The following is a 24,994-nucleotide window of genomic DNA, read 5'->3' as shown; positions in this document are numbered from 1 at the left end:
TGGCAACGGTGCCACCCCTTAAATACGTCCACTCCGGAAAGTTCCGAGCATTAGTGCAACGAGAACCGCACGTAAAACAACTGAATCGAAACAATTTTTTTTAAACAAATTTTAGTGTTAATTTCATAAAAACAGACAAACAAAATGAGGGAGATCGTGCATCTACAAGCCGGCCAGTGCGGTAACCAAATTGGAGCCAAAGTAAGTGATTTTTTTCGTTATTAAATGTCTCGTTGTCTTGGACTCTTTTGACAGCTTAAGTAGGAAATTGTAACGAATTTTCTCCAGTTTTGATTATTCCTATGCAAATTGAGAGGTTTTCAAGGGTTTTCCGCAGTTAAAACAGTCGAATGTGGAACATCTGCAAGGGCCGGCACGCCCGCTTCGATCGATTCAAGATGGCCGACCTACTACCCGTTCTGAAAAAATTGACCATTTGATTCATTTGTTTTCTAACGGTTTCTTTGAGTGTAGGGTGTGTCCTTGATATACTATACTTCACCTTATATACCACCTATATAGGAATTTAAATATTCTTCTGAATATATTATCAATGTGTGATATGTAGGTATTTACACAGCAGCTAAAAATAGAGATGCCATAATAAAATTATCATTTAGAACTTATCCTAGACGATCTACAAACAAAAACAGTCCTTGACATTTATTTTTGTAAAATTTGTTAATAAAACGAATGACATCAGAGGCATAGTATGTCATTTGTTTTTTTTTAAACAATTGAAACTCGTGTTTCCCATGCCCCACATTCCTGGACTAATTATTTCCTGGCAAATAACCAGAATATGTAGGTATGTGGGAAAATCCCTCCGGGTGGAAAACTAGGATTTGGGTCAATCGGTCAGCCAACAAAAAAAATGTTTTTCAGGACAAACTAAAATTGGTGATTTTTAGTTGGGCGCTCTGTATGGTCGTTGGACCTATTCCAGGTTTATGAAGTCATTTTGTATGAAATTGGTGCTTTAATGTGTTCAAAAATGTCAACTTTTTTGTTTAAAGTTAATTAATTGTCCCTTAAAGTTGCAACTGTGAACCACTGGCCAAATATACCCTAAGCGGGTAGGCAACTCTCGATACAGCAACACCCACATTAGATTAAATTTATTATATCTTTTAGTTAATAAAGAAAAATGGCACCTAATAATGTAAACACTGAGAAACCAGTGAAAAAAAAACTGAGAAAAAAAAAAAAGTCCAGGAGTGCCTGTAAGGAACAAAATAATTTGTCTCTCATTGGCAAGTGAATATCTTGGGCTCTATTAGTCCAAATTTACAAATTATTGATTTATTGACTAGTCTGAAGACTATTTTAGTCTTTTTTGAAAAAATCACTAAAATCCGTTCACTAGAAGTCAAGATAATGGAATTCTTAGTCCAGGAGTGCCTGTAAGGAAGAAAATAATTTGTCTCTCATTGGCAAGTGAATATCTCGGGTTCTATTAGTCCAAATTTAGAAATTATTGATTTGTGGACTAGTTTGAAGTCTTTTTTAGTCTTAATTGAAAAAATCACTAAAATCCGTTCACTAGAAGTGAAGATAATGGAATTCTTAGTCCAGGAGTGCCTGTAAGGAAGAAAGTAATTTGTCTCTCAGTTTTTTCTCTCTTCCTATCAAACAAAATCAGAGTTGCTTCATTTGTGTCTCAATAAAATTGTCTTAACCACCTTTAAATTTGATTTTGGTTAACCTAACCTCACTTTATTATCTCGGACTTTAAGACTCTAAAGGTTATTACAAATATCTACTCGTCCTTGCCCCTGTTGCATCAACAAATTGGGACACAATTACATGCAGTTTCCATCAATGTCCCATATAAGGAATTCTTGTTTACATTGAACCAAACCTGGTGGGCGAGCGGGTACCATTTATGGTAACAGGCTTGCCATCTGTTTTTTGTGAATAATATGGTTACATCATTAAATACTAAAAATAGCCATTATGGTACCTTGCCTTGGACTTATTCTCATATGATTATTAATAAATTTAATTTATTTAAAATATGACAAGTTGTAACTCAATAACAACAAGGGATACCTAATAAAGAACATGTGAAGTACATACTAATGTTATTTAGTACAAAAACAGTGTCATTAGATTGGATGGAAAATAGTGATTTTTCAGAGGAATTTTTTACTCGGGTTAATGTGTGGGGTGGGTGGGGGGTAAGGGAAAGGATAATGAAAAACAGGATATTAAAGTATAGTTTATTAAATTGTAATTTATATTCTGCTTTTGTATTATTAAATACTAAATAAATAAACATTATTATTATTGTTTTCGAGAAATGATAAATACAATTTTTCACAAAGAAGAATTTAAGGTTATGTATGAAGAGTAAGTATCAATTTTTTAATCGCCAATAATTTTATTAATAAATTGTTCCTTTTTTGCAAAAAACTTATTTTTTTTATTAAAACTACCCTTACACCCCCCATCCACCCCAAATAGTTTACCAGTATAAGAAATTCTGCTGCAGGATCACTGTTTTTCAGGTTAGTACTCACAAACAATAGATAATTTCATCAGTAATATCCAATCCAGTAACACCGTTTTTATATTAAATATTTATATACAAAATTACATCAAATTCAATTATTATATACTAGGATACTAATAACATAATTAACAAATATAGAACGAGAAACAGGGGCTTTCATGTTTCACTTGAAAACTTTGAGGTTATGTGATCAAAGTTGTCGACTAGGACAATTTGTCATAAAAATCACTGCTCGGAGACAATTATCACTTGTTTTTCATCAACACTTCCCTTATCGAGAGCTCTTATTACCCTTACCTCTTGTGAGACTGCATAATGCTTTGGTAAGGACACACCAAAAATATGCTCGACAGTTATTGATGTCCCTTGAGGTTATACGCATTGAAAAGTCCAAAAAGGGTTTTTATGTAATCTCTATGTGATACATGATCTTCTATATGGAAGTATGCTGAATGGTTTTAAATGGAGTCACTACAGAGTGTAATATTCTTATATCATTTATTCAACAACACAAAATATAAAAATTGTAACTTAATCATCTATATTCATTTTAATGTTCTAAAGATTAATCTGAGAATACTGAATAGAGAAGACTCTGTTTGTGTGGATCTGAGCAACACTTTATCTCGCTTTAGTCATATATTATGATGTATGCAATGAGGTTCTAGTCAAGTCGAGACAGAGATTGTAAACACAAAAGTATTTAATGCATTTTAGATAAGTAGTCCTTATTATTTATTCCTTTTTAAGTTGTTTTATCATCATTATTTTATTGGAACATAAAAAAAAGGGGGGTCAACTTAAGAAAAACAAGGGTATCTTTAGGGTCTTCTTGACCTTTGGGTCCCAAAGGGTTAAGAAGACTTGGATGTTTCTTACAGGTAATCAAAGTGCCTTAAATTCTCGGAAAATATTCTCAGATACTCTCAAATGTTTGGAAGAGCCGAAAGTCACTTACGGGCTGTCAAAGTGTCTCAAATTTTTGGAAAAGGCTCCCCGATATTTTCAAGTGCCTGGAAGATACCTAGAAGACTGTTACAGGCAGTCAAAGTATCTGAAATTCCTGAGAAACACTTTAGATACTTTTAAATTTTGGTCTTCTGCGAGTAAGTACCAAGTACTTGGTTGTATAGGACTCAGTTCCCGGTGCAAAATCCCATATCCTGTGAAGGAATTAAAATTGGCGGTTAAAGCTCTTTTAAGTTGTTTTTATTGCTCCTTATTTGTGTTTGAAAGTGCACGGGTCTCTTTATAATGTCTTGCTTTCGAATGTCAATTTTAACCTCTTTCAGATTCTTTAGCTCTATCTCTAAGATTATTCTATAGGTACCTTTTCCTTATTGTCTTGTAATACATTAAATATTTAATAAGTTTAATTCCTTGACTCGATATTCCTTCAGCCTTTTTGGCCCCCCCATTAAAAGAAACCCCCTTTCAGTTTTGGGAAATCATTTCCGATGAACACGGTATCGACCCCACCGGAGCATACCACGGAGACTCCGACCTCCAATTGGAGAGGATCAATGTGTACTACAACGAGGCCTCGGGGGGCAAATACGTCCCCAGGGCCATTCTGGTGGACCTCGAACCGGGCACCATGGACTCGGTCCGTTCCGGACCCTTCGGCCAAATCTTCCGACCGGACAATTTCGTCTTCGGACAATCGGGAGCAGGGAACAATTGGGCCAAGGGGCACTACACCGAGGGGGCCGAACTGGTCGACTCGGTTTTAGACGTGGTGCGTAAGGAGGCCGAGGGTTGCGACTGTTTACAAGGGTTCCAATTGACCCACTCTTTGGGGGGCGGTACCGGGTCCGGCATGGGCACCTTACTAATCTCGAAGATCCGCGAGGAGTACCCGGACAGGATAATGAACACTTACTCGGTGGTGCCCTCGCCGAAAGTCTCCGACACCGTTGTCGAACCGTATAACGCGACGTTGTCGGTGCACCAACTGGTGGAGAACACCGACGAGACTTATTGTATCGACAACGAGGCCCTCTACGATATTTGCTTCAGAACTTTGAAGCTGAGCACCCCGACTTACGGGGATCTGAACCATTTGGTGTCGCTGACCATGTCTGGGGTGACCACCTGTCTGAGGTTCCCCGGACAGTTGAACGCCGATTTACGCAAGTTGGCGGTGAACATGGTGCCGTTCCCCCGGTTGCACTTCTTCATGCCCGGATTTGCTCCGTTGACGTCCCGCGGGAGTCAACAGTACCGCGCGTTGACGGTACCCGAGTTGACGCAGCAGATGTTCGACTCTAAGAATATGATGGCCGCCTGCGATCCGCGTCACGGACGGTATTTGACTGTGGCCGCCGTATTTAGAGGTAAGAGGAAATGAAATCGCCTCCTTTCCTCCCTTGACCCTCCCTCTTCCTCGATCTGTATTTATGAAAGGTTAAGCTTAACCCTTGTTTGCGTTGAGACCTTTAAATGGAAATGTCTTGAAAAGGGTTAATCGGAGTCAGGGCTCTGAAGTAAACCTTTCTTTAAGCAACATTGCTTAATGCAACAATGCGTATTTAAGTAGATCAAGACGATGAAATTTATCAAGTTTAAAAAAAAAATGTTGCTTGCTGGTGGCGCCTTCTACGACACAAATTTAATATTTAAATAACAAGTCATGTAACTCCTAAAGGGCGCTTTTTAAAACAAACCCTTTAGAAGTCGGATTTTTCGGTGAATGAATTTTGAACTTTTTGCACGGTACCTCGCGCACTTAAACGGTTGTGGGGCCCGAACGGTAACGTTCCCGACGATGCGGACAAAACGGCCCTTTTCCACGTGAATGTGGCTATCTTTTTTGTTAAAACGATTTTTTTCAAAAACCGACTGCTTCCGAGATAAACGAGCTCAAACTTAAAAAAAAAATTTTTTCGAAAAAAAAAAAAAGAGAATTTTTCGAGAAAATTTTTCTACTTCTAAAAAATTTTTTAATTTTTTTTTGTTTACACCGTTTGAAAGCTTGATCCTTGAGGATTAAATAGAGGTATTACTCGTGGCGCTAGGTATTATACAGGGTGAGCTGTGTTAACAAATATAAACCCCTTTTTTGACTGATTTTTTCTTAATAACTCTTTATTGGCGGCACCTAGAGACTTCAAACTTTCAGGGTTTTAAGAACTTTTTAAATAATTAAAAACGGTTAAATTTATGGTTAAAATTCAAGAATATTACATTAAGTAACCATATCTTGGTAGTCTTTGACTTTCCGACTAGGAAAATTTCACTTAACCTCATTTATTATTTGAAACAAATTTGCAGTTAAATTATTTACCATTACTTATTGGGACACCCTGTATACAAACAATAAATTGTAGTGTCAAAGTATTTTTTTAATATACATTTAAAACAACCAATACTAGAAAATCTGAGGTTATGTAAGAAGAGCATCGATACAAAAGTTACACTTTTTTTCCTCGCCAATATTTTTATTACTCCTTTAAGGAAATTATTTTGTGCAAAGATCTTTTTTTTATTAAAACCACCCTTACACCCCCCACCCACCCCAATAGCTTACCAGTAAGAAATCCTTGGCCAACATCACTATTTTTCAAAATAGTAAGTACTCCCGAACAATGGATTTCGTCAATAATATCTCATTCAATAACACTGTTTTTATATTAAACATTTATGTATAAAATATATTAAATTTAATTATTATAAAGTATACTGATAACATATTTAATGAATATTAAAGGAAAAATGAGAAACAGGGTTTTGCACACTTCACTCGGAAACTTTGAGGTTATGTGTAGCTACAAAAGTGTGTTCCATTAATAATATTTTTATTTATTTATAATGTATTAACAGTAAAAAGGCCAATTACAGATACAATTCCAATAACTAATCTTACAATTATTCTAATAGCACTAAAAATTAGTGGAAGTAAATACTATCGAAAGCAAGTCATGTACCATACCAACACAGCCAAAAACGCTCTTTTTACTTAACAAATCTTAAATTATTTAACAATCTTATCATTTACAACTTTTGTGCATCTATCCGAGGCTAATTAAATCCAACTTTGGTGCTAAGAAAGCCTATTAAACTGCTGCAATAAAAATAATAAGTAATTAGTGCCTTGATTCAATGGTTATTGAAACAAACAATTTACAAGGATTTATATTGTAAATACACTTTTTATAGTTGGACACCAGGCAACACTAAAACCCTTAGTGGATCCTGATTGAAATTGTGAGACCTGAGGATTTTAAATAAACACTCACGAAACTGTTTTTCTACTCATTTTAATGTAAACAAAAAGTTTGAAATACATAAAAACCGAAGCACCCATAAATTATGACATTGACATTAGTGACAGACGTTACAGGAATCTTAATTACCGACATTGCAGTAACCATGGTTTCTACGTATAAATGATTTAGAAATAGCCTTGTCTTAAACTAGATGGCGCTACCTATATTTATAACAATCATTATTAAGTTTATAGGGGCACAAGTAATTCAGTTTGGCTAGTGTTTACATGAGAGGATTAAGAAAGGGGTTCTACCTTGAGACTAAATAGGTGTCAACTATTGCCAACCTATTTAAAAAAAAAACTAGTTGAGCTGACTAATTAATTAGTTAAAAATTTGAATAGTATAACCCGTGATGATGAAATTATTTAATGAAAAATTAACATCTAACCTTAAAATATCCGTTTATTTATTTTTTTAAAGCATTTGCACATTTGTGTTGGTAGCACTGGGAATTAAATCGGTTCAGTGGTGACACATGCGAATTGTCTTAAGCCACTTTAATATGCTCCTGTCAACCGGATAATATTTAACATCTTATAAGACTGACGTTTGTGACAGACATTACAGAACTCTGAATTACCGACGACATTACGGAAACCCGTGTTCCTATCTGAAACTAGATGGCGCCACCCATATGTATAACATTCCTTATTACCAGCTTGGTTTAGTTAGGGGTCAGAGGACAACTTCAATTGTTTTTTAGGCCGCATGTCCATGAAAGAAGTGGACGAACAAATGTTGAACATCCAAAACAAGAACAGCAGCTACTTCGTCGAATGGATCCCGAATAACGTGAAAACGGCGGTGTGCGACATCCCCCCCAGGGGTCTTAAAATGTCCGCCACCTTCATCGGAAACTCGACGGCCATTCAGGAATTGTTCAAACGTATTTCCGAACAATTCACCGCCATGTTCAGACGTAAGGCTTTCTTGCACTGGTACACCGGAGAAGGTAGGTCTTGTTTAACGTCTTAATTATCCAAAATGACACTTTTATATGTAGGTATGGATGAAATGGAATTCACCGAAGCCGAGTCGAACATGAACGATCTAGTGGCCGAGTATCAGCAGTATCAAGAAGCGACCGCTGACGAGGAGGCGGAGTTTGACGAAGATCAAGAGGGCGAAGTCGAGGAGAACTAAGCGTTTGTTTTTTTCAATTGTTTCATTTTTAAGACTGACTCTTGTTTTGTTTTTCTTTTATACATGTTTTATATTTTTTTTTTTAATAATTCGTCAAAACGAAGACCACTACACAAGAGCATTTTTCAGTTGTTTTTTTCGGTCATGAATAAACACTTTTTTTAATACTTAATGTTGTTTTATTACGTTTAATATATATTCGTTAATCTATGAGCTTTCTTACAAAAAAAGAATCATTATAATCGGTTAATTCGTTCGAAAGTTATTGCGATTTTAAGTTGTTCAAGGCTGTGCCCGGCGCATTCGCCATAATATAAAACGACAATTATGTCAATATCTATTGAAAATATATTTTTTTTTTTAAATAGTTTTTTGTAGAAAATTTTATGCTCTATCTTTTTGCTCTCTAGGGTTTTCAACGGAAAAATTATAATAAGGAAGTTATAGGGCCTAGAAGACAAATAAGCACTAAATTAGTAATAACTAAACTTGCGTTGGATAAAAAAAATACCTAAAAAAGACCACAGGACTGTTGGCTTTTGAACAAAAAAAGAACCGTTACAATCGATTGATTTATTTAAGAGTTATCGTGGTTTAAATGTGTCAAAACTAGGCCCGGCGCATCCACCATTTTATAAAGCAGCAAATATTTCAAAATCTATTGAAAATTTAAAATAACTGTTGATGGTTTCTTATAGAAAATTGGAAACTCTTTCTATTTATCCTCTACAGTTTTTAGCAAAAAAATCATATTAAGATAGATATAAAGACTATAAGGTAAAAAAGCGTTAATAAAGTTATATTTAAACTCGCCCCCTGTAAGAAAAATATATGAAAATGATAACAAGACTATTGACTATTGAATAAAAAAAGAATCATCACGATTGGTTGATTTGTTCAATAATTATGGCGGTTTAAAGCAGGTTAACCGTGAGTCCGGCGCATTCGCCATTTTATAAAACGGCAATTATATCAAAACCTATTGGAAATAGAAAAAATGTTATTAACAGTTTTTTGTAGAAAATCTTATGCTCTATCTTTTTGCTCTCTAGAGTTTTCACCGAAAAAATCATATTAAGGAAGTTATACAGACTATAACATTATTAAGCGTTAAATAAGCTATATTTAAACTCGCCCTCTATAATAAATGTATGTTAAAATGACCCCAGGACTGTTAGCTTTCCAATAAAAGAAGAATTATTAAAATCGACTAAGACGTTTAAAAGTTATAGTAAATTGAAAGTTTGCCTGGTGCATTCACCATTTTATAATACCATTAGTGTTCATAAATTCACGTTCAAAAAAGTTCCTCTTGCAGTAAAAAAAATCAATTGTACAAAATTTTGTACAATTTTCAACAAAGTGAAATAAAACAACCGTTTTAATATTAAATTATCATTTTATTACATAGAATTTCCGAGGTTACATATACGACAAAACAAGTGACTACCTAGCCCCTTCTATCATATTTTTCTTTATATATCATTAAATCACTAATATACTAAAAGAACTTAATTAACTCGTCAAACTGGAACTTAAATGTACAAAAACAAAAAACAATTAATCGAGTCCGTACAATTTCAAAGTCCGGTCCATCGAGGTGGAGGCGATGAATCGCGCGTGTTTGCCAAATCTCACTCCGGTCGCTGCAGCCGTATGATCGTTAAACACCTTCAACTCTTGCCACTGTTTACATAAGTAGACCCTAAAAAAAAAATTGTACAATTATTGGAAAATTGTACAATTGATGAAAAATTGTACAATTAATATAAACGGTGCAAAAAACAAAAATTGTACAATTATTGAAAAATTGTACAATTATTAAAAAGTTGTACAATTACTGTAAACGGTGCAAAAAACGAAAATTGTACAATTATTAAAAAATTGGACATACCTGACGTCGGTACCGGCGACCGCTAAATACGTGCCGCTCTGATCGAAACACAAATCCCTGATCTGATAGCCCTCGTCCAGTTGTAACGTTTTGAAATTCTTCAGCTTCCGTAAGTCCCACAGTTTCACGCAGGCGTCGTCTGCCGCCGTTGCCAAGTAGTAACCGTTTTCCGAGAACGAGATCGTCGTTATCGCACCCGAGTGACCGGTAAAGTTGGCAACGTTGCTCTGCTCCTTCAAGTCCCAAATTTTCACTTGCGAGTCGGCGGTGCCGGTGCCGAAGATCAAACCGTCGGGGTGCAGTTGGGCGGTGGTCAACGGCACGTTCGTATTGTCCGATACTGAAAAAGTAGATTTGTACAAGATTTTGTACAATTAGGAAATATGGGAAATTAAACAAAAAAAAATAATTGTAGGTATTAAATTTGGTTTTTTTATAATTGTATTAAAGTTTGTATAGATTTAAAAGCCTTGGAAGGATTGTATAGGATGTTGTACAATTAAGAAATATTAATAGAAAATATTAAAAACAAAAAAAAATACCCAAAAATTATTTTTTTTAAAATTGTACTCAAATTTGTACAATTATTAGCCGTTAAATGTATTGTACAAGATTTTGTACAATTAGAAAAAAATTCGAAAAATGCTAAAATATGAGAAATTAATTGAAAACGTTAATTTTTTTTTAATTGTTGCTAATTTTGTACAATTTGTGGGAGTAAGTTAACAATTTTGTACAGGATATATTTGTGAAAAAACGCTAAGAAGCAAAAAAATTTGATTAGAATCTATAACATTTATTGTTTTTAATTGTACAAAAATTTGTACAATTCTTGGAAGTAGGTTAATTACTTTGTGAAAAAATTGTACAATTTAAAGAAATAAACAGAAATTAAAAAAAAAACTTTTTTTTTTAACCATGCTAAATTTTGTACAATTTTTACAATCCTTGGAGATAAATGAATTGTTTTGTACAAGATGTTGTACAATTAATGGAAATATGGGAAAAAAACTCAAAAACGATAAAATAATCAAAATCATATAAAATTTGAAATTGTACTCAATTTTGAACAATTATTGGCCGATAAATGTATTGTACAAGATTTTGTACAATTAGAAAAAAAATTGAAAAACGCTAAAATATTAGAAATTAATTGAAAATGTTAATTTTTTTTTTAATTGTTGTTAATTTTGTACAATTTTTATAATCCGTGGGAGTGAGTTAATAATTTTGTACCTACAGGATATTATGCATTTAAGAAATGCATATTGGGAAAAAACACTGAGAAGCAAAATCTTTGATTAGAATCTATAACATTTAATTTTTGTAATTGTACAATTCTTGGAAGTAAGTACATTGCTTTGTAAAAATATTGTACAATTTAAAGAAATAAATTGGAAATATGGGAAAAAAACTCAAAAACTTAATTAAAAACATATAAACTTTGAATTTGTACTAAATTTTGTACAATCCCTGGAAGTAAGTTAATTTTTTGATACAAGGTGTAACAAAATTCGGAAAAAAATACTGGAAAAATAAAATACTGTAATAATGAGTGTTTTTTAAAATTGTACTAAATTTTGTACAATTTCTGCAATACTCGAAAATAGGCTAAAACCCTAAAAGACATAGCAAAAACAACTAATTTATTAAATAAAAAAAAAATAATACAATAAACCACTCTTACCTTTAGTAAGCAACCGTCCAGTGTTAATATCCGAAAAGGCCCAATGCTGATCCTCCGAGGTGCTCAGTACATAATCCCCGGTGGGATGAAGCGACAACCCTGTAACAGGCCCGTCGTGGCAACGCAGCAACAAAGTGGTCTGGGAGGTGGGCACGTGCCACACCCTAATAGAAGAATCCGGGGAGGCGGTCAACACTATATCCTCGTTGCTATGGTAAATGACCTTGGTGACCTTCTTGGTGTGACCTTTCAAGATGGCCACCACTTGTTCCGAGTCCTTGTTGAACACTATGGCATTCTTGTCGTTTCCTCCCGTAAGGACCTTGCTGGTGTCACTGCGGTGCACATCCAGAGCCAAAATTCCAGGAATACTGGCCGAGTGGAGACCCTTGAAAAATCCAAATTAAAAAAATCACTCCCCGCACGAAACCCCAACCACTCACAATAAGGGAGGCGAGGGTTTTAAAGCTTCGAATGTTCTCATGCGTGGCCAACTCCTCCGGAACCGTTTTGCCTCGTTTCTTCCTCTCCTGGGTCAATATTGTGGCCTTCTCTTGTAACTTCTGTATCACCTCGGCACTCATTCCGGCCTGTTCTACCGGTTGGGCGGCCACGCCCGACGGCTCGGCCGCCACCGCCGGTTGCGGTACCACCGTGACGCCCGCTTGCGGTTTCAGGGTGGCCAGGGCTTCTCTGGCCGCCGTCACCTCCTTATTTAACCTCGCGATCACCCTACAGGCCGCGTCGTGTTGATACAGGGCGTGGCTCAATTCCTGTCTCGCAGTCTGCAACTGCTGTCGCTGAGTGAAACTGTAGAGCATCACAGCGTCCCATTCGTCTTGCAGAAGTTTTAGGGTGGCCGGAATGCTTGTGGCACTGGGGGGTTTCGGTTTCACTATCGGGGGGGCTGTAGGACGTGTTAAGAGTGTAAAATTTTGTGCCTCGCACAGCGGGTGGAAACTCACTTTTTATATCGATTAGCTCTTCTACGTGTAGTTCCTTGCCACTTATGGGGTCCACTCCGTTTTCTTGTATGTACTTTTCGATGATTCGCTTTTCGAATACGGCCCCAGATGAGGGGGAGACCACGGGGTGCTCTGGCACTTCATTGGAAACTGAAATGTTCGGTTTAATGGGATTGACATAACCTCAAATCCGAGGCTCCAGATTATAAGCTACCTAACTGTTTTTTTGCTATAATTATAGCGCTAAAGCGTATAAATGTGTGCCCTAATAAGCTTAATATAGACCCCATTTATTTCCATATATTAAAAGGATTTAATGTAAATGTATGTTATTTCACAGAGGTTAAGGGAGCTGGGACAAACTATTCATGCATATAATAATATAATAGAAACACTTACTGGCACACACCAAAGCCATCTTGGAAAAAGGAAATCACTATTTTTTGAACACAATTGCTTGGATTATCACTAATTCGAATTAAAACATGAAAAATAGCAAAATAAAGTAATGAATTTTGGCTTACAAGCCAAACAACCGGCTCGTGTCAAACTGTCATTGACATCTGTCAAATTTTGACATATGAAAATGACAAGGTTGCCGTTGGATCTAAATTTAAGACGGCGACTAGCGGAAAATGCCGCATTTTTGTAATAAATTAGAATTTTATTAAGAAAATTTATTATTCTTTTGCAAAATAGGTCTTGTAGTGTGTGAACTTTCTCATTAATACTCTCTTAGTAAAAAAAAAGAGATAATGTTGGCAACCCTGTATGACTTGTCAATACGATGACGTACGCTGTCGCTTGACCGCGTAAATTTGAATTTGTCAAACAGTTTCGAAATTCCAGTGTGATTTTAATGGGGAACCTACTGTCCGGGTAACTCTTTAACTTTAAAGCACATTCACCGTATAAAATAAGCACCATTTTACAGATTCAAACAATGCCTACGCTGCTCGGAAAAGGACATTTTAACGGAAAACAGCCTGGAGGCAGTGAGAGAGATCATTACGGTGCTGAGAAGTAATTTCTCGATAGTGAGCCGAACTCCTTACTAAACCCTTTGGTAAATTTAGATTCTCATTAACATAAACCCACTTTTCAGATGTGAGGTTTCCGGGCAACCGCTGGCTGCTGCAAGTGGGGGACGGTTTGGCCCATCAAGGGATTGTCAATGAAATCGTTGTCTGCATAGAAAATGGTAATAAACTCACAATTTCCACTTATTCTTGACAAAACCTATTCTAGGCTCAGTGCGCACTGTAAGGAACATGCTTGACGCCGGCTGGAGACTGGAGGCCTCACATGCCCTCTACGTCTACCTCACTCGCTTGAAAAAGTCCCTTATACCCGAACACATACAATCCTTAGCACTGGACAATGACAATGGGAACATCAGCCCCGAAGTGGTTGCCGGAGACATCTTGGGGCTGATCCAGGACAACCTGACCAGCAGACACAAGACCTTTTTGGGGCTGTTGTTGCAACTGATGGATAATAACATTAAATTATCCCCCGCAGATGAACTGAGGGGTCGCACCCTACCTGTGTCCATGTTGCCCTTGTTTTTTAATATTGAGGCAAGTTTGTTGATTTGTTTGTTTGTTTTTTGACCTTATTATTTTATTGTAGAATTATCATTTTATGCACGAATGGAGGAGAATCCTTGCAATATTCGTGGAACTGATCAAGCAGGGCCCCGTGGCCCTACTGGGCAGAGAAAACCGCTCGGAATTGTTTATGTAACTTCATCAATAAATGCATACAGAAACACACATAATGTTTTTTTTTAAATATCATTTATTACTTTTTGCCTTCGACCATTATAATGTGATAACCGAACTTTGTTTTCACCGGGGGGTCCGTGTACACCGGATTATTGACGGTGGAAACGGGCAGGGCGAAGGCGGCCTCCTGGAAGGGCCCCACCATCGAGCCCCTGGTCATCCAGCCCAGATCGCCGCCCGATCTCGCCTTGTCTTCGCTATAAGCGGCTGCCACCTCGGGGAACTTTTGACCCGCCTTAAGTTTTTCCAGGGCCTCCAAGCATTTGCCTTGTTTCTCGCACAAGATGTGGCGCACCTTTACGGCCGTGCCCCCTTTCTTTTCTTTGCCTAAAACCGGACAATAGCACTCAAAATGGTTCGTTTACTTATTAACGGGGGTTATGGTTTATACCTTTGTCGCCTGACTCTTCGGATTTGGATGGTTTAGAGGGCTTGGCGGCCCCTTTTTTTGGAGGCATTTGTAAATTGACCTTATTTGTAATAAGGGGCCAAGAATTTGAAGTAAAAGCGTTAAATTGTGTAAAAAAAAACGAGTTTTGAGGTTATGTTTTTGTTATGACAAGCAGTTGGTGACAGTTGACGCTTATTAATGGACAGACATGGAACTTCCTGACCAATGACGTGCTCGCATTTGCTGTGACGTCACAGGGGCGCCAAATTTAAACTTTCGAGTCAAACAAAGTTGTCAAAATGGAAACTTGTAGCTGCGAGAGATACAAGAAAATCGTCGAGGATTTTCATTTTTTCACTCCGGGGACGTTAAATTCGTTAATTCCACGGCTCGCAAGTATGACCCGTATAAAAACTGGAATTTATTTATTTTTTGCTTTATTAATTTTAGTGCCGACCGATGGGTGTATCGCTTGGAAGTGCAATAAGGCGAATTTGCAGGATATGAGACCCACGAAACCGGCCGTGATAATCCGGAACATACGAACCACATCGCCTGAACCACCGGAAACGAAAGAAGAACCGCTGGAAGCCAAATGGGTCCCAGTGATGCCCGGAATTGTCTCACAAAAGTGAGGTTAACTTTCCTACGTCTCCCTAATTTTTTTTTTAAATATGTTTTTCATTTTAGGGCAGTGAACGAGAGTAAAAAGCTGAAAACTCCATTTTGAACATTTTATATTACAATAAACTATCTAAAAGTAATTTCGAGAATCTCCCTCTTAAGTCCCTCGGAGCAACTCCAACTCCTTTGGGCCTTAAAAGTGTTTTTCCTACTTAAGAAGTCTTCGAATAAGGCTATGCCTCCCCCCACTCCAAAATAGTAGGACTTAGCTGCAAGATATCTATTAAAGTAACTATTAAGGAAAGTCTCTAGGGAGTAACGGTTTGTTTGGACGAAAGGAGAAGGATACATTGCTCCGTCTGGCTTCAGTAGCTTCTCGAAGGTACTGTGAAGCTTTTCATAACAATCGATATTATAAATAGTCTCCGAGGTGAGAATTAAATCAAACTTCTGAGTCAATTGATTGAAAAATGACTCCCAATCCCCCGAGTAAAACTCACTTCTATCCAAAAGCTCCTCACCATTCAGCTTGAGGTTCGGGACAGTTACATACTTTAAAACCTCCAAATTCTAAAATCAAATCCCTTGTAAACAAAATAAATAATTAATATGAACCGAGTACGTAATCTTGAAAGGTACAACGTAAAGCCCCCACGTGCAAACTCAAAATCCCAAGGAGACCGGCACCGCATCCCAAATCCAGCACGTTTTTCCCTTTCAGGTCCAACTTCAGTTCGGTTAAGTGGTTTATGAGGTCAAAGGTACACTCCCACACTTTCAAACCTCCTGTGGACGGAGGAGAAGAAACCCGTTACTACTGCACAGTCTTTTGTTTCGAGTAAAACAAAATGGCGGATTATCGATATTGCACCAACCTTCGTAGACGCCATTTTGTAGATCCGAATGTTGTTCGTCAGCACTTAGACCTGCTATAGGGTCGCCACTCACCTCATTGCTGCGCAATATGTCCAATACATGACCGGTGGAAAAGTATTTTATGCCGCAACTTAAAGGGATTTCCTCGCAATTAGTGAAAATGTCCTTTATTACGTCGTTGTCGTCCTTTTCTGGCACATATTGTTCGCTTTTTGTCGGATTAGGGGCCTCAGGGGGCCGAGGGGCTGTAAGGAACGACCGTGTGTTTTTCCCCATTTTCTTTTATCAAGGTGGTTAACTTACTGTCTTGATTTATTGACGATTCTTGTTCACTAAAGTTGAATTTAAACATTTTTTTGGGAGAACAACATAAGCGCGTGGAAAACGTAAGCAAACATCAGCTGATTGATATTCCGGGAGTGACCAAAGTCTCAAAAGCTAATTGTGAGGTTATGTTTTGACAAGCAACTAATGACAGTTGGTCATATTGATTTCGTGACAGTTAAGTTTTTGGTACTCGAGTCACTTTTTAATTTTTTTAAGAGGGAAAAAATTATTTTTTGGGGTGGTGTTATACATTTTTGAATTGAGAATTAAATACACTTTTGACTAAAAAAATAAAAATCTAGGGTCGTTTTTGTTTTTTAAGAGATATTCGGCTTCAAAGTCAAAATTTACATTTTTTTTTTAGGACTCTGGTCACTTTTTAATTTTTTTAAGAGGGAAAAATTTTTTTTTGGGGTGGTGTTATACATTTTTGAATTGAGAATTAAATACACTTTTGACTAAAAAAATAAAAATCCAGGGTCGTTTTTGTTTTTTAGGAGATATTGAGCTCCAAAGTCAAAAAATGTAATTTTTTTTTTAGGACTCGAGTCACTTTTTAATTTTTTTAAGAGAGAAAAAATTATTTTTTGGAGTGATGTTATACATTTTTGGAATGAGAATTAAATACACTTTTGACTACAAAAATAAAAATCCAGGGTCTTTTTTGTTTTTTAGAAGATATTGAGTTTCAAAGTCAAAAAATGTAAAATTTTTTTTTAGGACTCGGGTCACTTTTTAATTTTTTTAAGAGGGAAAAAATGATTTTTTGGGGTAGTGTTATATATTTTTAAAATGAGAATTAAATACACTTTTGACTACAAAAATAAAAATCCAGAGTCGTTTTTGTTTTTTAAGAGATATTTGGCTTCAAAGTCAAAATTTACATTTTTTTTTCAGGACTCTGGTCACTTTTTAATTTTTTTAAGAGGGAAAAATTTTTTTTTTGGGGTGGTGTTATACATTTTTGAATTGAGAATTAAATACACTTTTGACTAAAAAAATAAAAATCCAGGGTCGTTTTTGTTTTTTAGAAGATATTCGGCTTCAAAGTCAAAATTTAATTTTTTTTTTTTAGGACTCTGGTCAGTTTTTAGTTTTTTTAAGAGGGAAAAAATTATTTTTTCGGGTAGTGTTATACGTTTTTGGATTGAGAATTAAATACACTTTTGACTAAAAAAATAAAAATTTAGGGCCGTTTTTGTTTTTTAAGAGATATTCGGCTTCAAAGTCAAAAAATTTAATTTTTTTTTTTTAGGACTCTGGTCACTTTTTAATTTTTTTAAGAGGGAAAAAATTATTTTTTGGGGTAGTGTTATACGTTTTTGGATTGAGAATTAAATACACTTTTGACTAAAAAAATAAAAATTTAGGGTCGTTTTTGTTTTTTAGGAGATATTGAGCTTCAAAGTCAAAAAATTTAATTTTTTTTTTAGGACTCTGGTCACTTTTTAATTTTTTTAAGAAGGAAAAAATTATTTTTTGGGGTGTTGTTATACATTTTTGAAATGAAAATTAAATACACTTTTGACTAAAAAAATAAAAATCCAGGGTCGTTTTTGTTTTTAAGGAGGTATTTAGCGTCAAAGTCAAAAATTGCAATTTTTTCAATTAAAAGAATGTTATGTGCCTGGACAACTATATAGGCACGGGCATGAACATCGACGTTTATATAAAACTATCGACATTTCCCAGCACCACCCCCCCAGCCCCTCCACAAAAATAAACAGGCATATCTAGCAAAAAAAACAAATATATGTATTACAAACTGGAATTCTGTATAATAATAACCTATAAACGCTTAAACTGAAGAAAAAATTTTTATTGAAAATTTAGTACAAAGATTCGGTGGCGTTCGACGACCGCGGCTTCTTAATCTTATCGATATTCTTCAGAACGATATCGTGCAGGGCGCAGTATCGATTCCGGATCTCCGACAACATCAGCCAGAGACTGAGGTACTCCTTTTCGTCCAGTTCCTGGACCGCGCGCCTGTAATCGTCGATATGCGGATATTTGGCCACTTTCGATATCAATTTGCCTGGAAACGAAACACCTCAAACCCACTCGTCTATTCACCCCATCGTACACTCACCTCTCGATATGAAATATCTGGAAATCTGATCGAAAAACGCTGCTGCTTCTGCCTCGACCGATTGCACCTCGGCTAAAGTGTCTTCCTGTATGGACACCCCGAAGTTATTACCGTCCTCAATCTTGGGAATCATAAACGAGATCCACATTTTCATTAAATTCGAGTCCTCCATCAGTTTCCGGATTTGTGGCTTGACAGTTTCCACCAGCTCCACCAGGTTCTTATTGGTCGGAACCGACCCCGAGGGTAAAACCATCATTTTCGAACTCTCTTTGCTCGAGTCATTCGAGGAGAGACTGTGGTCATATTTGGTTTTTTTAGCGGGCGGTAGATCTGAGTTTTTATTCAGCACAATGGGGTCCGGATAGGGGATGCTTAGGTCCTGGTGCACCTCGGTGAACAAGCGGTTTTTAAACTGCGGGGTGTCAAGCAGGGTGTTTAGTTTCACTATAGTTTCCGGGAACCCTTTGAGCACCAGCTCCTCCGCTTGCACCTTCACGGTGTCTTTGTAGTCTTGTACCTGAAAGGAAAAGTGTGCATTTCTAACTAGTCAAGACCTGTTTAGGGTCCATGTTTATTGGGTTAAGAACCTTTTGGGTCTCGGGGCTACAGCTCATGGCACTGTCTATGAGCTGTACGGACTTGTTTTTCATCATTTTTACACGGGAATTTTGAGAATAATTCACTAAACCTGACAGTGCTATAACGTGTGTCTAAATGACTGAATTTGACAAGTTTAAACGACCGGAACGGACCGTTTGGGTGAATGGGGTGCAACTTACTTGCTTCGCGTCGGCCATAATCGGTGCTTTGTTTTACTTTTGTGTTTGTAGAAGTATTTAAATAACTTTTTCTAAACTGTATTTTTGATTTCGGAAATTGACTTAACCTAAAAACGCCACAATGACATTGTTGACAAGTGACAGGGGGCACGCAGTGCATACACTGGCGCCAGTATGTCAAATTGTATGCGACGTTGCCATATCGATTAATATATATGTAATAATTAATTAGGGGAATTTCTTGGTTCGTATCGGCTTTAAAGTATCTTATGTGGCCTTGTAAGCTCTTAATCTAAAAAAAAGTCACTCACTATTTACGATTGATTTAACCTAAATATTTCACAATGACAAGTGACAGGTCGCGCCATTAAAATACACATTACTTCCACTGTTGCCACACTTAAACTATGACGTCATAATAGTAATTGTACCTGTTTTACTGCACAGGTATATGAGAGGTTCTTACGTCACCGTTTTGTCACACAGACAGACACTTTTTTTGTAGCCAAAAAAAAAAAAACAAAAAACACGCACACAATTTATTTTCCGGGGTGTTTTTCCAGTTTTTACACAATTTCAGACCCGCAAGGTTAAATGCTCGAAAATCGTCCGCGCACGAGCCACTGCGGCGCCCTCTCCTGGACCATTGACGAGGAATTCCCGCGGGAAAATCAAAGGGTGGTGAGGAAGTTCATCAATTCGGCCATTTACGTGGAGAAGGAGATCAGGGAGATGCCCGTGCAGAGGAAAACCAGCCCTTTGACCTCCAACGTGGAGGAGGAGGAGGAGCGGGAGGTGGAAGGTGGAGTCAAAGTGGACGTAACCAAATGCCCAACGATGAGTTTATATAAGAGGAGTTCTAGTAAGTTCTGTCGACAGTGGTCTTCTTATTGAGCGTAAAATTTCCCTTTTTATGAGGTGCCATTAAGAATTGTTTCTTTTCAAAATGGCGGTGCCCTAAAAAAAATCCAAGATGGCGTCCATTAAATTTTTTGTTCACAAATGTCTTATTATAGAACTCAATCTATTCATTCCAAAAATACCAAACACTCTATAGTTACCTATAATACTTGGCTAGATATCCGCGTTTGAAGCTATATTGTACTTCACTCACCCTGTATATTTTAACGGAAAATCGCTTATATCTCAAAAACTATTAAAGATAACCATAAAGTGTTTAGGCTCATTTTAATCGTTATGAAATTCACTGTACATCTGCACACAGAAAACCTAAAAATAATATACAGGGTGGGCAAAAATTGGAACTAAAACAATAAAATTTTTCTTGCCGTCGAGTTTTGTTTTGTCTCCTTGAGCGTAAAATTTCCTTTCCTATGAGGTGCAACAAGGGATAGTTTGTTTTCAAAATGGCGGCTTCAAAAAAACCAAGATGGCGTCCAATAAATATTTTTTTGTAAAAATATTTTTTTTTATTAGCCCCTTTTATACTGATTCCAAAAATACCAAACACTTCATATATATCATTCATACTTTGCCAGATATCCGCGTTTGAAGTTATATCGAACTTGACACACCCTGTATATTTTAACAGAAAATCGCCTATATCTCGAAAACTATTAAAGATAACCATAAAGTGTTTGGGCTCATTTTAATCGTTATGAAATTCCCTGTACATCTGCATAGAGAAAACACAAAAATAATATACAGGGTGGGCAAAAATTGAAACTAAAACACTGATTTTTTTTCTTGCCGTCGAGTTTTGTTTTGTCTCCTTGAGCGTAATATTTCTTTTTTTATGAGCTTATAAGAAATAGTTTGTTTTCAAAATGGCACCTTAAAAAAAACCAAGATGACGTCCAATAAATATTTTTTTTGTAAAAATATTTTTTTTTAATAGCCCCCTTTGTACTGATTCCAAAAATACCAAACACTTCATATATATCATTTATACTTTGCCAGATATCCGCGTTTGAAGCTATATTGTACTTGACACACCCTGTATATTTTAACAGAAAATCGCTTATATCTCAAAAACTATTAAAGATAACCATAAAGTGTTTGGGCTCATTTTAATCGTTATGAAATTTCCCGTACATCTGTACACAGAAAACTTGCAAATGATATACAGGGTGTGCAAAAATTAAAACTAAAACAATAAAATTTCTCTTTGTCGTCGAGTTTTGTTTCGTCTCCTTAAGCGTAAAATTTCCTTTCTTATGAGGTGCAACAAGGGGTAGTTTGTTTTCAAAATGGCGCCTTCAAAAAAACCCAAGATGGCGTCCAATAAACATTTTTTTGTAAAAATATTTTTTTTTATTAGCCCCCTTTGTACTGATTCCAAAAATACCAAACACTTCATAATTATCCACCATACTTTGCCAGATATCCGCGTTTGATGTTATATTGAACTTGACACACCCTGTATACTTTTACAGAAATTCGCCTATATCTCGAAAACTATTGAAGATAACCATAAAGTGTTTGGGCTCATTTTAATCGTTATGAAATTCCCTATACATCTGCACACAGAAAACCTAAAAATAATATACAGGGTGGGCAAAAATTGAAAAAATAAAAACATTTTTTTCCCTATCATCAAGGTCACGACACCCTAAAGACCAAACAGTCTCCGGAAAGTGGCTACAGGACGCACGAGACCTCTTTGACCTCGTCAAAAGCCCCCTCGGAGAGCAGCTTCATTACCGTGAAAGAGAAAGACGACACGTTTGGCAGCGACTTGAGACTGTCGCTGTCCTGCTTGCACACGAACAGGACGTGCGTCCTCGACCCGAAGGAAAAACAGGAGATCGTGCAAACGTGGATGGCGAAGAAAGAGAGGGAGAAGAGGAGGAGGCAGATGAAGGAGGCGAGGATCGAGAAAGAGCGCGAGGAAGAGAGACAAAGGTTTGAGGAGGGTTCGTTGATTGGTCGGACCGAATTTGATGGGGCGTGGTTTGATAGGTTGATCGAGAAGGAGCGCGAGAACTTCAAGCGATGGCTGCAAGAGAAGAAGAAAGAGGAGGAGCAGAGGAAGCTGCAAAAGGAGCTGGAGGAGGAGGAGATGAAGCTGAGGGAGGTGCAGAAGGAGAAGAGGAAGGTGGAGAACGACATCAGCTTCAATTTGTGGCTGAGGCGCAAGCGCAAAGACGATTTGGGTTCAGTGAAATTCCGCGTAAAAGTTTTAGTGTTTATTAAAGTGTTTTATTGCAGAGAAACGCATTACCGAGAAAATCGCCTTGTTAAGGGTGTACGAGGAGAAGCAGCGGAGGCTCGAGGAGAACGAGAGGGCCTATCAGGGGTGGCTGGAGACCTCGAAAAATCGACAAAAACCCGTGCCGATGAACAAGGGATTACAAAGTAAGCGATCCGAGTTGACGCACCCTGTATACTTTAAGAGTTTTCCTCTTTTTAAGGTTTATGCTCTTCGGCCTCCGTCACGTACATCAACCCGATCCCTTGGACTCCGAACATCGACTCGAACAATAAAAAAATGGCGTCGCAGTAGAGCTGTTTAGGACTTATATACTATAATATACTATACTTTCTATCACTACAACAAGGAGTGTTTGTTTTCTTAATGTCCTCTATGGATAGAGGATTTCACGCTGCTTAAAAAAATACCAAACACTTTGTACTTATCTCAAACCGTTTCTGAGATATTTGAGTGCGACTTTAAAGGTTCGTTTGAGCCACCCTATATATTGCCTAAGAAAAATGGGCATATCTAAGAAACCGCTGCAGATAACCATTGAGTGTTGCAGCTCGTTTTAATCAGCGTGAGATTCTCTATCTAATGAAACAACTTACCACCTGTGTTAGTATACAGGGTGGACAACATGCTAAAATAGGTGTTTTCTATTACGGGTCTAAAAAGGGCCCCCTCAAAGTGTGCCAATAATAAATAATTTATCGTCCAATCGATTCCGACATACGGGACACGCAAAACGTTAAATTAATTATTCATGTTCGGGATTTTCAAGAGAAGTTCGAACTCGCCAAGCACAAATGCGATCAGTCTCTGAGATATTAAGGTTTAAGTATTATTTTCTCCTTGGCTCACCCTGTATACTAATTCACAAAAACCTCTATATCTCAGGAACCAATAGAGATAATTATAGAGTGTTTGGGTTTATTTTAATCAGAATTAAACTCTCTTGCAAGCCATGGTATTTACCAACGTATTTCTTAATGAGGAAAATTTATTGTACGGAGAAAAATATTTTTTTAAATAATATATCGATAGAGTATTTTTTTCTGATTACATTGATACCAAACACTCCATACTTAACTCTAACAGTCTCTGAGATATTAAGGTTTAAATATTATTTTATCCTTAGCTCACCCTGTATACTAATTTACAAAAACGTCGATATCTCGAGAACCAATAAAGATAATTATAGGGTGTTTGGGTTTGTTTTAATCAGAATTAAATTCTCTTGCAAGCTGTGATAATTGCAAACATCTTTTCTTTACAGTAAAATTTATTATACATATGAAAACATTTTTTTCTTAATATATCGATAGAACATTTTTTTCTAAATACATTCATACCAAACACTCCATACTTAACTCTAATAGTCTCTGAGATATTAAGGTTTAAATATTATTGTTTCTTGGCTCACCCTGTATACTCATTCACAAAAACCTCTATATCTCAGGAACCAATAGAGATAATTATAGGGTGTTTGGGTTTGTTTTAATCAGAATTAAATTCTCTTGCAAGCTGTGATAATTGCAAACATATTTTCTTTACAGTAAAATTTATTACACACATGAAAACATTTTTTTCTCAATATATCGATAGAACATTTTTTTCTAAATACATTGATACCAAACACTCCATACTTAACTTTAACAGTCTCTGAGATATTAGGGTTTAAATATTATATTTTCCTTGGCTCACCCTGTATACCAATTCACAAAAACCTCCATATCTCGAGAACCAATAATAATAATTATAAAGGTTCGTTTGAGCCACCCTGTATATTGCCTAAGAAAAATGTGTATATCCAAGAAACCGCTGCAGATAACCATTGAGTGTTGCAGCTCGTTTTAATCAGCGTGAGATTCTCTATCTAATTAAACAACTTACCACCTGTGTTAGTATACAGGGTGGACAACATGCTAAAATAGGTGTTTTCTATTACGGGTCTAAAAAGGGCCCCCTCAAAGTGTGCCAATAATAAATAATTTATCGTCCAATCGATTCCGACATACGGGACACGCAAAACGTTAAATTAATTATTCATGTTCGGAATTTTCAAGAGAAGTTCGAACTCGCCAAGCACAAATGCGATCCGAATGATATTTACGCCGTTTTAAAGGGAATATATTCGAGTTTTTAAAATATAACGATAACAGAACAAAAAAAAATAAAACACGTTTCTCGTATTGTTTGTTGTCAACCCTAATTACCCTCGCGGGGGTTACGTGACACTAATGTTCGATTGAGGCCAACGGTTATTGTCTGGTGACGTGATAAAAAACAATTGATTTCAATAAGATAATGGTGAAATGAAATTTAAAAATTATTAAGAAGCCACCCTTGCTTGACATGAAAAACCTCCCTCCCCGAAAATAACTGAATAATTGATTTCTTTTCATAAGTGTAACGTCGATTCTACGAAATAATTAATTTTCAATAGCCCGGATTATTATATTTACTATTGAGGTATCGAT

The 24,994-nt window shown here is 36.6% G+C and overlaps 8 protein-coding genes across 10 annotated transcripts; 4 read left to right on the top strand and 4 right to left on the bottom strand.

The window, feature by feature from the left end:
• The first annotated feature begins 34 nt into the window (after positions 1 to 34).
• Positions 35 to 8,096, top strand: LOC126746058 (tubulin beta-1 chain-like). Its single transcript, XM_050454155.1, has 4 exons — positions 35 to 201; positions 3,954 to 4,851; positions 7,490 to 7,738; positions 7,790 to 8,096. The coding sequence occupies exons 1-4, from the start codon at positions 145 to 147 to the stop codon at positions 7,927 to 7,929; spliced, it is 1,344 nt and encodes a 447-aa protein (XP_050310112.1). The 5' UTR covers positions 35 to 144; the 3' UTR covers positions 7,930 to 8,096.
• A 1,212-nt stretch (positions 8,097 to 9,308) lies between these two features.
• On the bottom strand, positions 9,309 to 13,043 carry LOC126746400 (pre-mRNA-processing factor 19). The gene is made up of 6 exons (XM_050454641.1): positions 12,875 to 13,043; positions 12,476 to 12,625; positions 11,954 to 12,417; positions 11,511 to 11,898; positions 9,824 to 10,163; positions 9,309 to 9,634 (listed from the first exon to the last, which is right to left on the bottom strand). The coding sequence occupies exons 1-6, from the start codon at positions 12,891 to 12,893 to the stop codon at positions 9,490 to 9,492; spliced, it is 1,506 nt and encodes a 501-aa protein (XP_050310598.1). The 5' UTR covers positions 12,894 to 13,043; the 3' UTR covers positions 9,309 to 9,489.
• A 183-nt stretch (positions 13,044 to 13,226) lies between these two features.
• Positions 13,227 to 14,248, top strand: LOC126746385 (uncharacterized). The gene is made up of 5 exons (XM_050454619.1): positions 13,227 to 13,354; positions 13,410 to 13,498; positions 13,581 to 13,676; positions 13,724 to 14,055; positions 14,108 to 14,248. The coding sequence occupies exons 1-5, from the start codon at positions 13,335 to 13,337 to the stop codon at positions 14,219 to 14,221; spliced, it is 651 nt and encodes a 216-aa protein (XP_050310576.1). The 5' UTR covers positions 13,227 to 13,334; the 3' UTR covers positions 14,222 to 14,248.
• Positions 14,244 to 14,827, bottom strand: LOC126746386 (peptidyl-prolyl cis-trans isomerase NIMA-interacting 4). Its single transcript, XM_050454620.1, has 2 exons — positions 14,654 to 14,827; positions 14,244 to 14,589 (listed from the first exon to the last, which is right to left on the bottom strand). Exons 1-2 carry the CDS (start codon positions 14,718 to 14,720, stop codon positions 14,279 to 14,281), a joined length of 378 nt encoding a protein of 125 aa, XP_050310577.1. The 5' UTR covers positions 14,721 to 14,827; the 3' UTR covers positions 14,244 to 14,278.
• Positions 14,828 to 14,904: 77 nt separating this feature from the next.
• Positions 14,905 to 15,417, top strand: LOC126746387 (uncharacterized). The gene is made up of 3 exons (XM_050454621.1): positions 14,905 to 15,049; positions 15,104 to 15,284; positions 15,344 to 15,417. The coding sequence occupies exons 1-3, from the start codon at positions 14,953 to 14,955 to the stop codon at positions 15,381 to 15,383; spliced, it is 318 nt and encodes a 105-aa protein (XP_050310578.1). The 5' UTR covers positions 14,905 to 14,952; the 3' UTR covers positions 15,384 to 15,417.
• On the bottom strand, positions 15,374 to 16,596 carry LOC126746384 (histidine protein methyltransferase 1 homolog). 2 transcript variants are annotated; one of them, XM_050454618.1, is made up of 5 exons: positions 16,457 to 16,596; positions 16,153 to 16,398; positions 15,900 to 16,063; positions 15,627 to 15,847; positions 15,374 to 15,557 (listed from the first exon to the last, which is right to left on the bottom strand). In XM_050454618.1, exons 1-5 carry the CDS (start codon positions 16,503 to 16,505, stop codon positions 15,404 to 15,406), a joined length of 834 nt encoding a protein of 277 aa, XP_050310575.1. In that variant the 5' UTR covers positions 16,506 to 16,596; the 3' UTR covers positions 15,374 to 15,403. The 2 variants fall into 2 exon arrangements, with proteins under 2 accessions (XP_050310575.1, XP_050310573.1); XM_050454616.1 differs by having other exon boundaries at positions 15,374 to 15,847.
• A 1,616-nt stretch (positions 16,597 to 18,212) lies between these two features.
• Positions 18,213 to 19,517, bottom strand: LOC126746187 (proteasome activator complex subunit 3). 2 transcript variants are annotated; one of them, XM_050454339.1, is made up of 3 exons: positions 19,355 to 19,517; positions 18,573 to 19,092; positions 18,213 to 18,518 (listed from the first exon to the last, which is right to left on the bottom strand). In XM_050454339.1, the coding sequence occupies exons 1-3, from the start codon at positions 19,370 to 19,372 to the stop codon at positions 18,310 to 18,312; spliced, it is 747 nt and encodes a 248-aa protein (XP_050310296.1). In that variant the 5' UTR covers positions 19,373 to 19,517; the 3' UTR covers positions 18,213 to 18,309. The 2 variants fall into 2 exon arrangements, with proteins under 2 accessions (XP_050310296.1, XP_050310295.1); XM_050454338.1 differs by lacking the exon at positions 19,355 to 19,517 and adding an exon at positions 19,163 to 19,326.
• A 291-nt stretch (positions 19,518 to 19,808) lies between these two features.
• LOC126746133 (capping protein inhibiting regulator of actin dynamics-like) lies at positions 19,809 to 22,874 on the top strand. Its single transcript, XM_050454255.1, has 5 exons — positions 19,809 to 20,216; positions 21,916 to 22,219; positions 22,277 to 22,470; positions 22,526 to 22,672; positions 22,729 to 22,874. Exons 1-5 carry the CDS (start codon positions 19,949 to 19,951, stop codon positions 22,818 to 22,820), a joined length of 1,005 nt encoding a protein of 334 aa, XP_050310212.1. The 5' UTR covers positions 19,809 to 19,948; the 3' UTR covers positions 22,821 to 22,874.
• The last annotated feature ends 2,120 nt before the right edge of the window (positions 22,875 to 24,994 follow it).

The sequence above is a fragment of the Anthonomus grandis genome, chromosome 17 (assembly GCF_022605725.1).
Source record: "Anthonomus grandis grandis chromosome 17, icAntGran1.3, whole genome shotgun sequence".
Classification (NCBI taxonomy): domain Eukaryota; kingdom Metazoa; phylum Arthropoda; class Insecta; order Coleoptera; family Curculionidae; genus Anthonomus; species Anthonomus grandis.
Note: the sequence above shows the minus strand (reverse complement) of the source record. Positions and strands in the feature narration are given on the sequence as shown.

What these genes read in the sequence shown, in the direction of transcription:
- LOC126746058 (XM_050454155.1), top strand. Translation starts at nt 145, where the DNA reads ATGAGGGAGATCGTGCATCTACAAGCCGGCCAGTGCGGTAACCAAATT. An exon ending in GTAACCAAATTGGAGCCAAA is followed by an intron (nt 202 to 3,953) that starts GTAAGTGATTTT and finishes ACCCCCTTTCAG; the next exon opens with TTTTGGGAAATCATTTCCGA. An exon ending in GCACTGGTACACCGGAGAAG is followed by an intron (nt 7,739 to 7,789) that starts GTAGGTCTTGTT and finishes TTTTATATGTAG; the next exon opens with GTATGGATGAAATGGAATTC.
- LOC126746400 (XM_050454641.1), bottom strand. An exon ending in AAACCCTCGCCTCCCTTATT is followed by an intron (nt 11,899 to 11,953) that starts GTGAGTGGTTGG and finishes GGATTTTTCAAG; the next exon opens with GGTCTCCACTCGGCCAGTAT. An exon ending in TGGACGGTTGCTTACTAAAG is followed by an intron (nt 10,164 to 11,510) that starts GTAAGAGTGGTT and finishes CTACTTTTTCAG; the next exon opens with TATCGGACAATACGAACGTG.
- LOC126746385 (XM_050454619.1), top strand. Translation starts at nt 13,335, where the DNA reads ATGGGGAACCTACTGTCCGG. An exon ending in GATCATTACGGTGCTGAGAA is followed by an intron (nt 13,499 to 13,580) that starts GTAATTTCTCGA and finishes CCCACTTTTCAG; the next exon opens with ATGTGAGGTTTCCGGGCAAC. An exon ending in CGTTGTCTGCATAGAAAATG is followed by an intron (nt 13,677 to 13,723) that starts GTAATAAACTCA and finishes AACCTATTCTAG; the next exon opens with GCTCAGTGCGCACTGTAAGG.
- LOC126746386 (XM_050454620.1), bottom strand. Translation starts at nt 14,720, where the DNA reads ATGCCTCCAAAAAAAGGGGCCGCCAAGCCCTCTAAACCATCCAAATCC. An exon ending in CGAAGAGTCAGGCGACAAAG is followed by an intron (nt 14,590 to 14,653) that starts GTATAAACCATA and finishes GTCCGGTTTTAG; the next exon opens with GCAAAGAAAAGAAAGGGGGC.
- LOC126746387 (XM_050454621.1), top strand. Translation starts at nt 14,953, where the DNA reads ATGGAAACTTGTAGCTGCGAGAGATACAAGAAAATCGTCGAGGATTTT. An exon ending in GTTAATTCCACGGCTCGCAA is followed by an intron (nt 15,050 to 15,103) that starts GTATGACCCGTA and finishes TATTAATTTTAG; the next exon opens with TGCCGACCGATGGGTGTATC. An exon ending in CCCGGAATTGTCTCACAAAA is followed by an intron (nt 15,285 to 15,343) that starts GTGAGGTTAACT and finishes TTTTCATTTTAG; the next exon opens with GGCAGTGAACGAGAGTAAAA.
- LOC126746384 (XM_050454616.1), bottom strand. Translation starts at nt 16,505, where the DNA reads ATGTTTAAATTCAACTTTAGTGAACAAGAATCGTCAATAAATCAAGAC. An exon ending in ATCGTCAATAAATCAAGACA is followed by an intron (nt 16,399 to 16,456) that starts GTAAGTTAACCA and finishes CGTTCCTTACAG; the next exon opens with CCCCTCGGCCCCCTGAGGCC. An exon ending in ACAAAATGGCGTCTACGAAG is followed by an intron (nt 16,064 to 16,152) that starts GTTGGTGCAATA and finishes CTCCGTCCACAG; the next exon opens with GAGGTTTGAAAGTGTGGGAG.
- LOC126746187 (XM_050454338.1), bottom strand. Translation starts at nt 19,228, where the DNA reads ATGATGAAAAACAAGTCCGTACAGCTCATAGACAGTGCCATGAGCTGT. An exon ending in GTAGCCCCGAGACCCAAAAG is followed by an intron (nt 19,093 to 19,162) that starts GTTCTTAACCCA and finishes TTTTCCTTTCAG; the next exon opens with GTACAAGACTACAAAGACAC. An exon ending in CAGATATTTCATATCGAGAG is followed by an intron (nt 18,519 to 18,572) that starts GTGAGTGTACGA and finishes TTTCGTTTCCAG; the next exon opens with GCAAATTGATATCGAAAGTG.
- LOC126746133 (XM_050454255.1), top strand. Translation starts at nt 19,949, where the DNA reads ATGCTCGAAAATCGTCCGCGCACGAGCCACTGCGGCGCCCTCTCCTGG. An exon ending in TTTATATAAGAGGAGTTCTA is followed by an intron (nt 20,217 to 21,915) that starts GTAAGTTCTGTC and finishes CCTATCATCAAG; the next exon opens with GTCACGACACCCTAAAGACC. An exon ending in CAAGCGCAAAGACGATTTGG is followed by an intron (nt 22,471 to 22,525) that starts GTTCAGTGAAAT and finishes GTTTTATTGCAG; the next exon opens with AGAAACGCATTACCGAGAAA.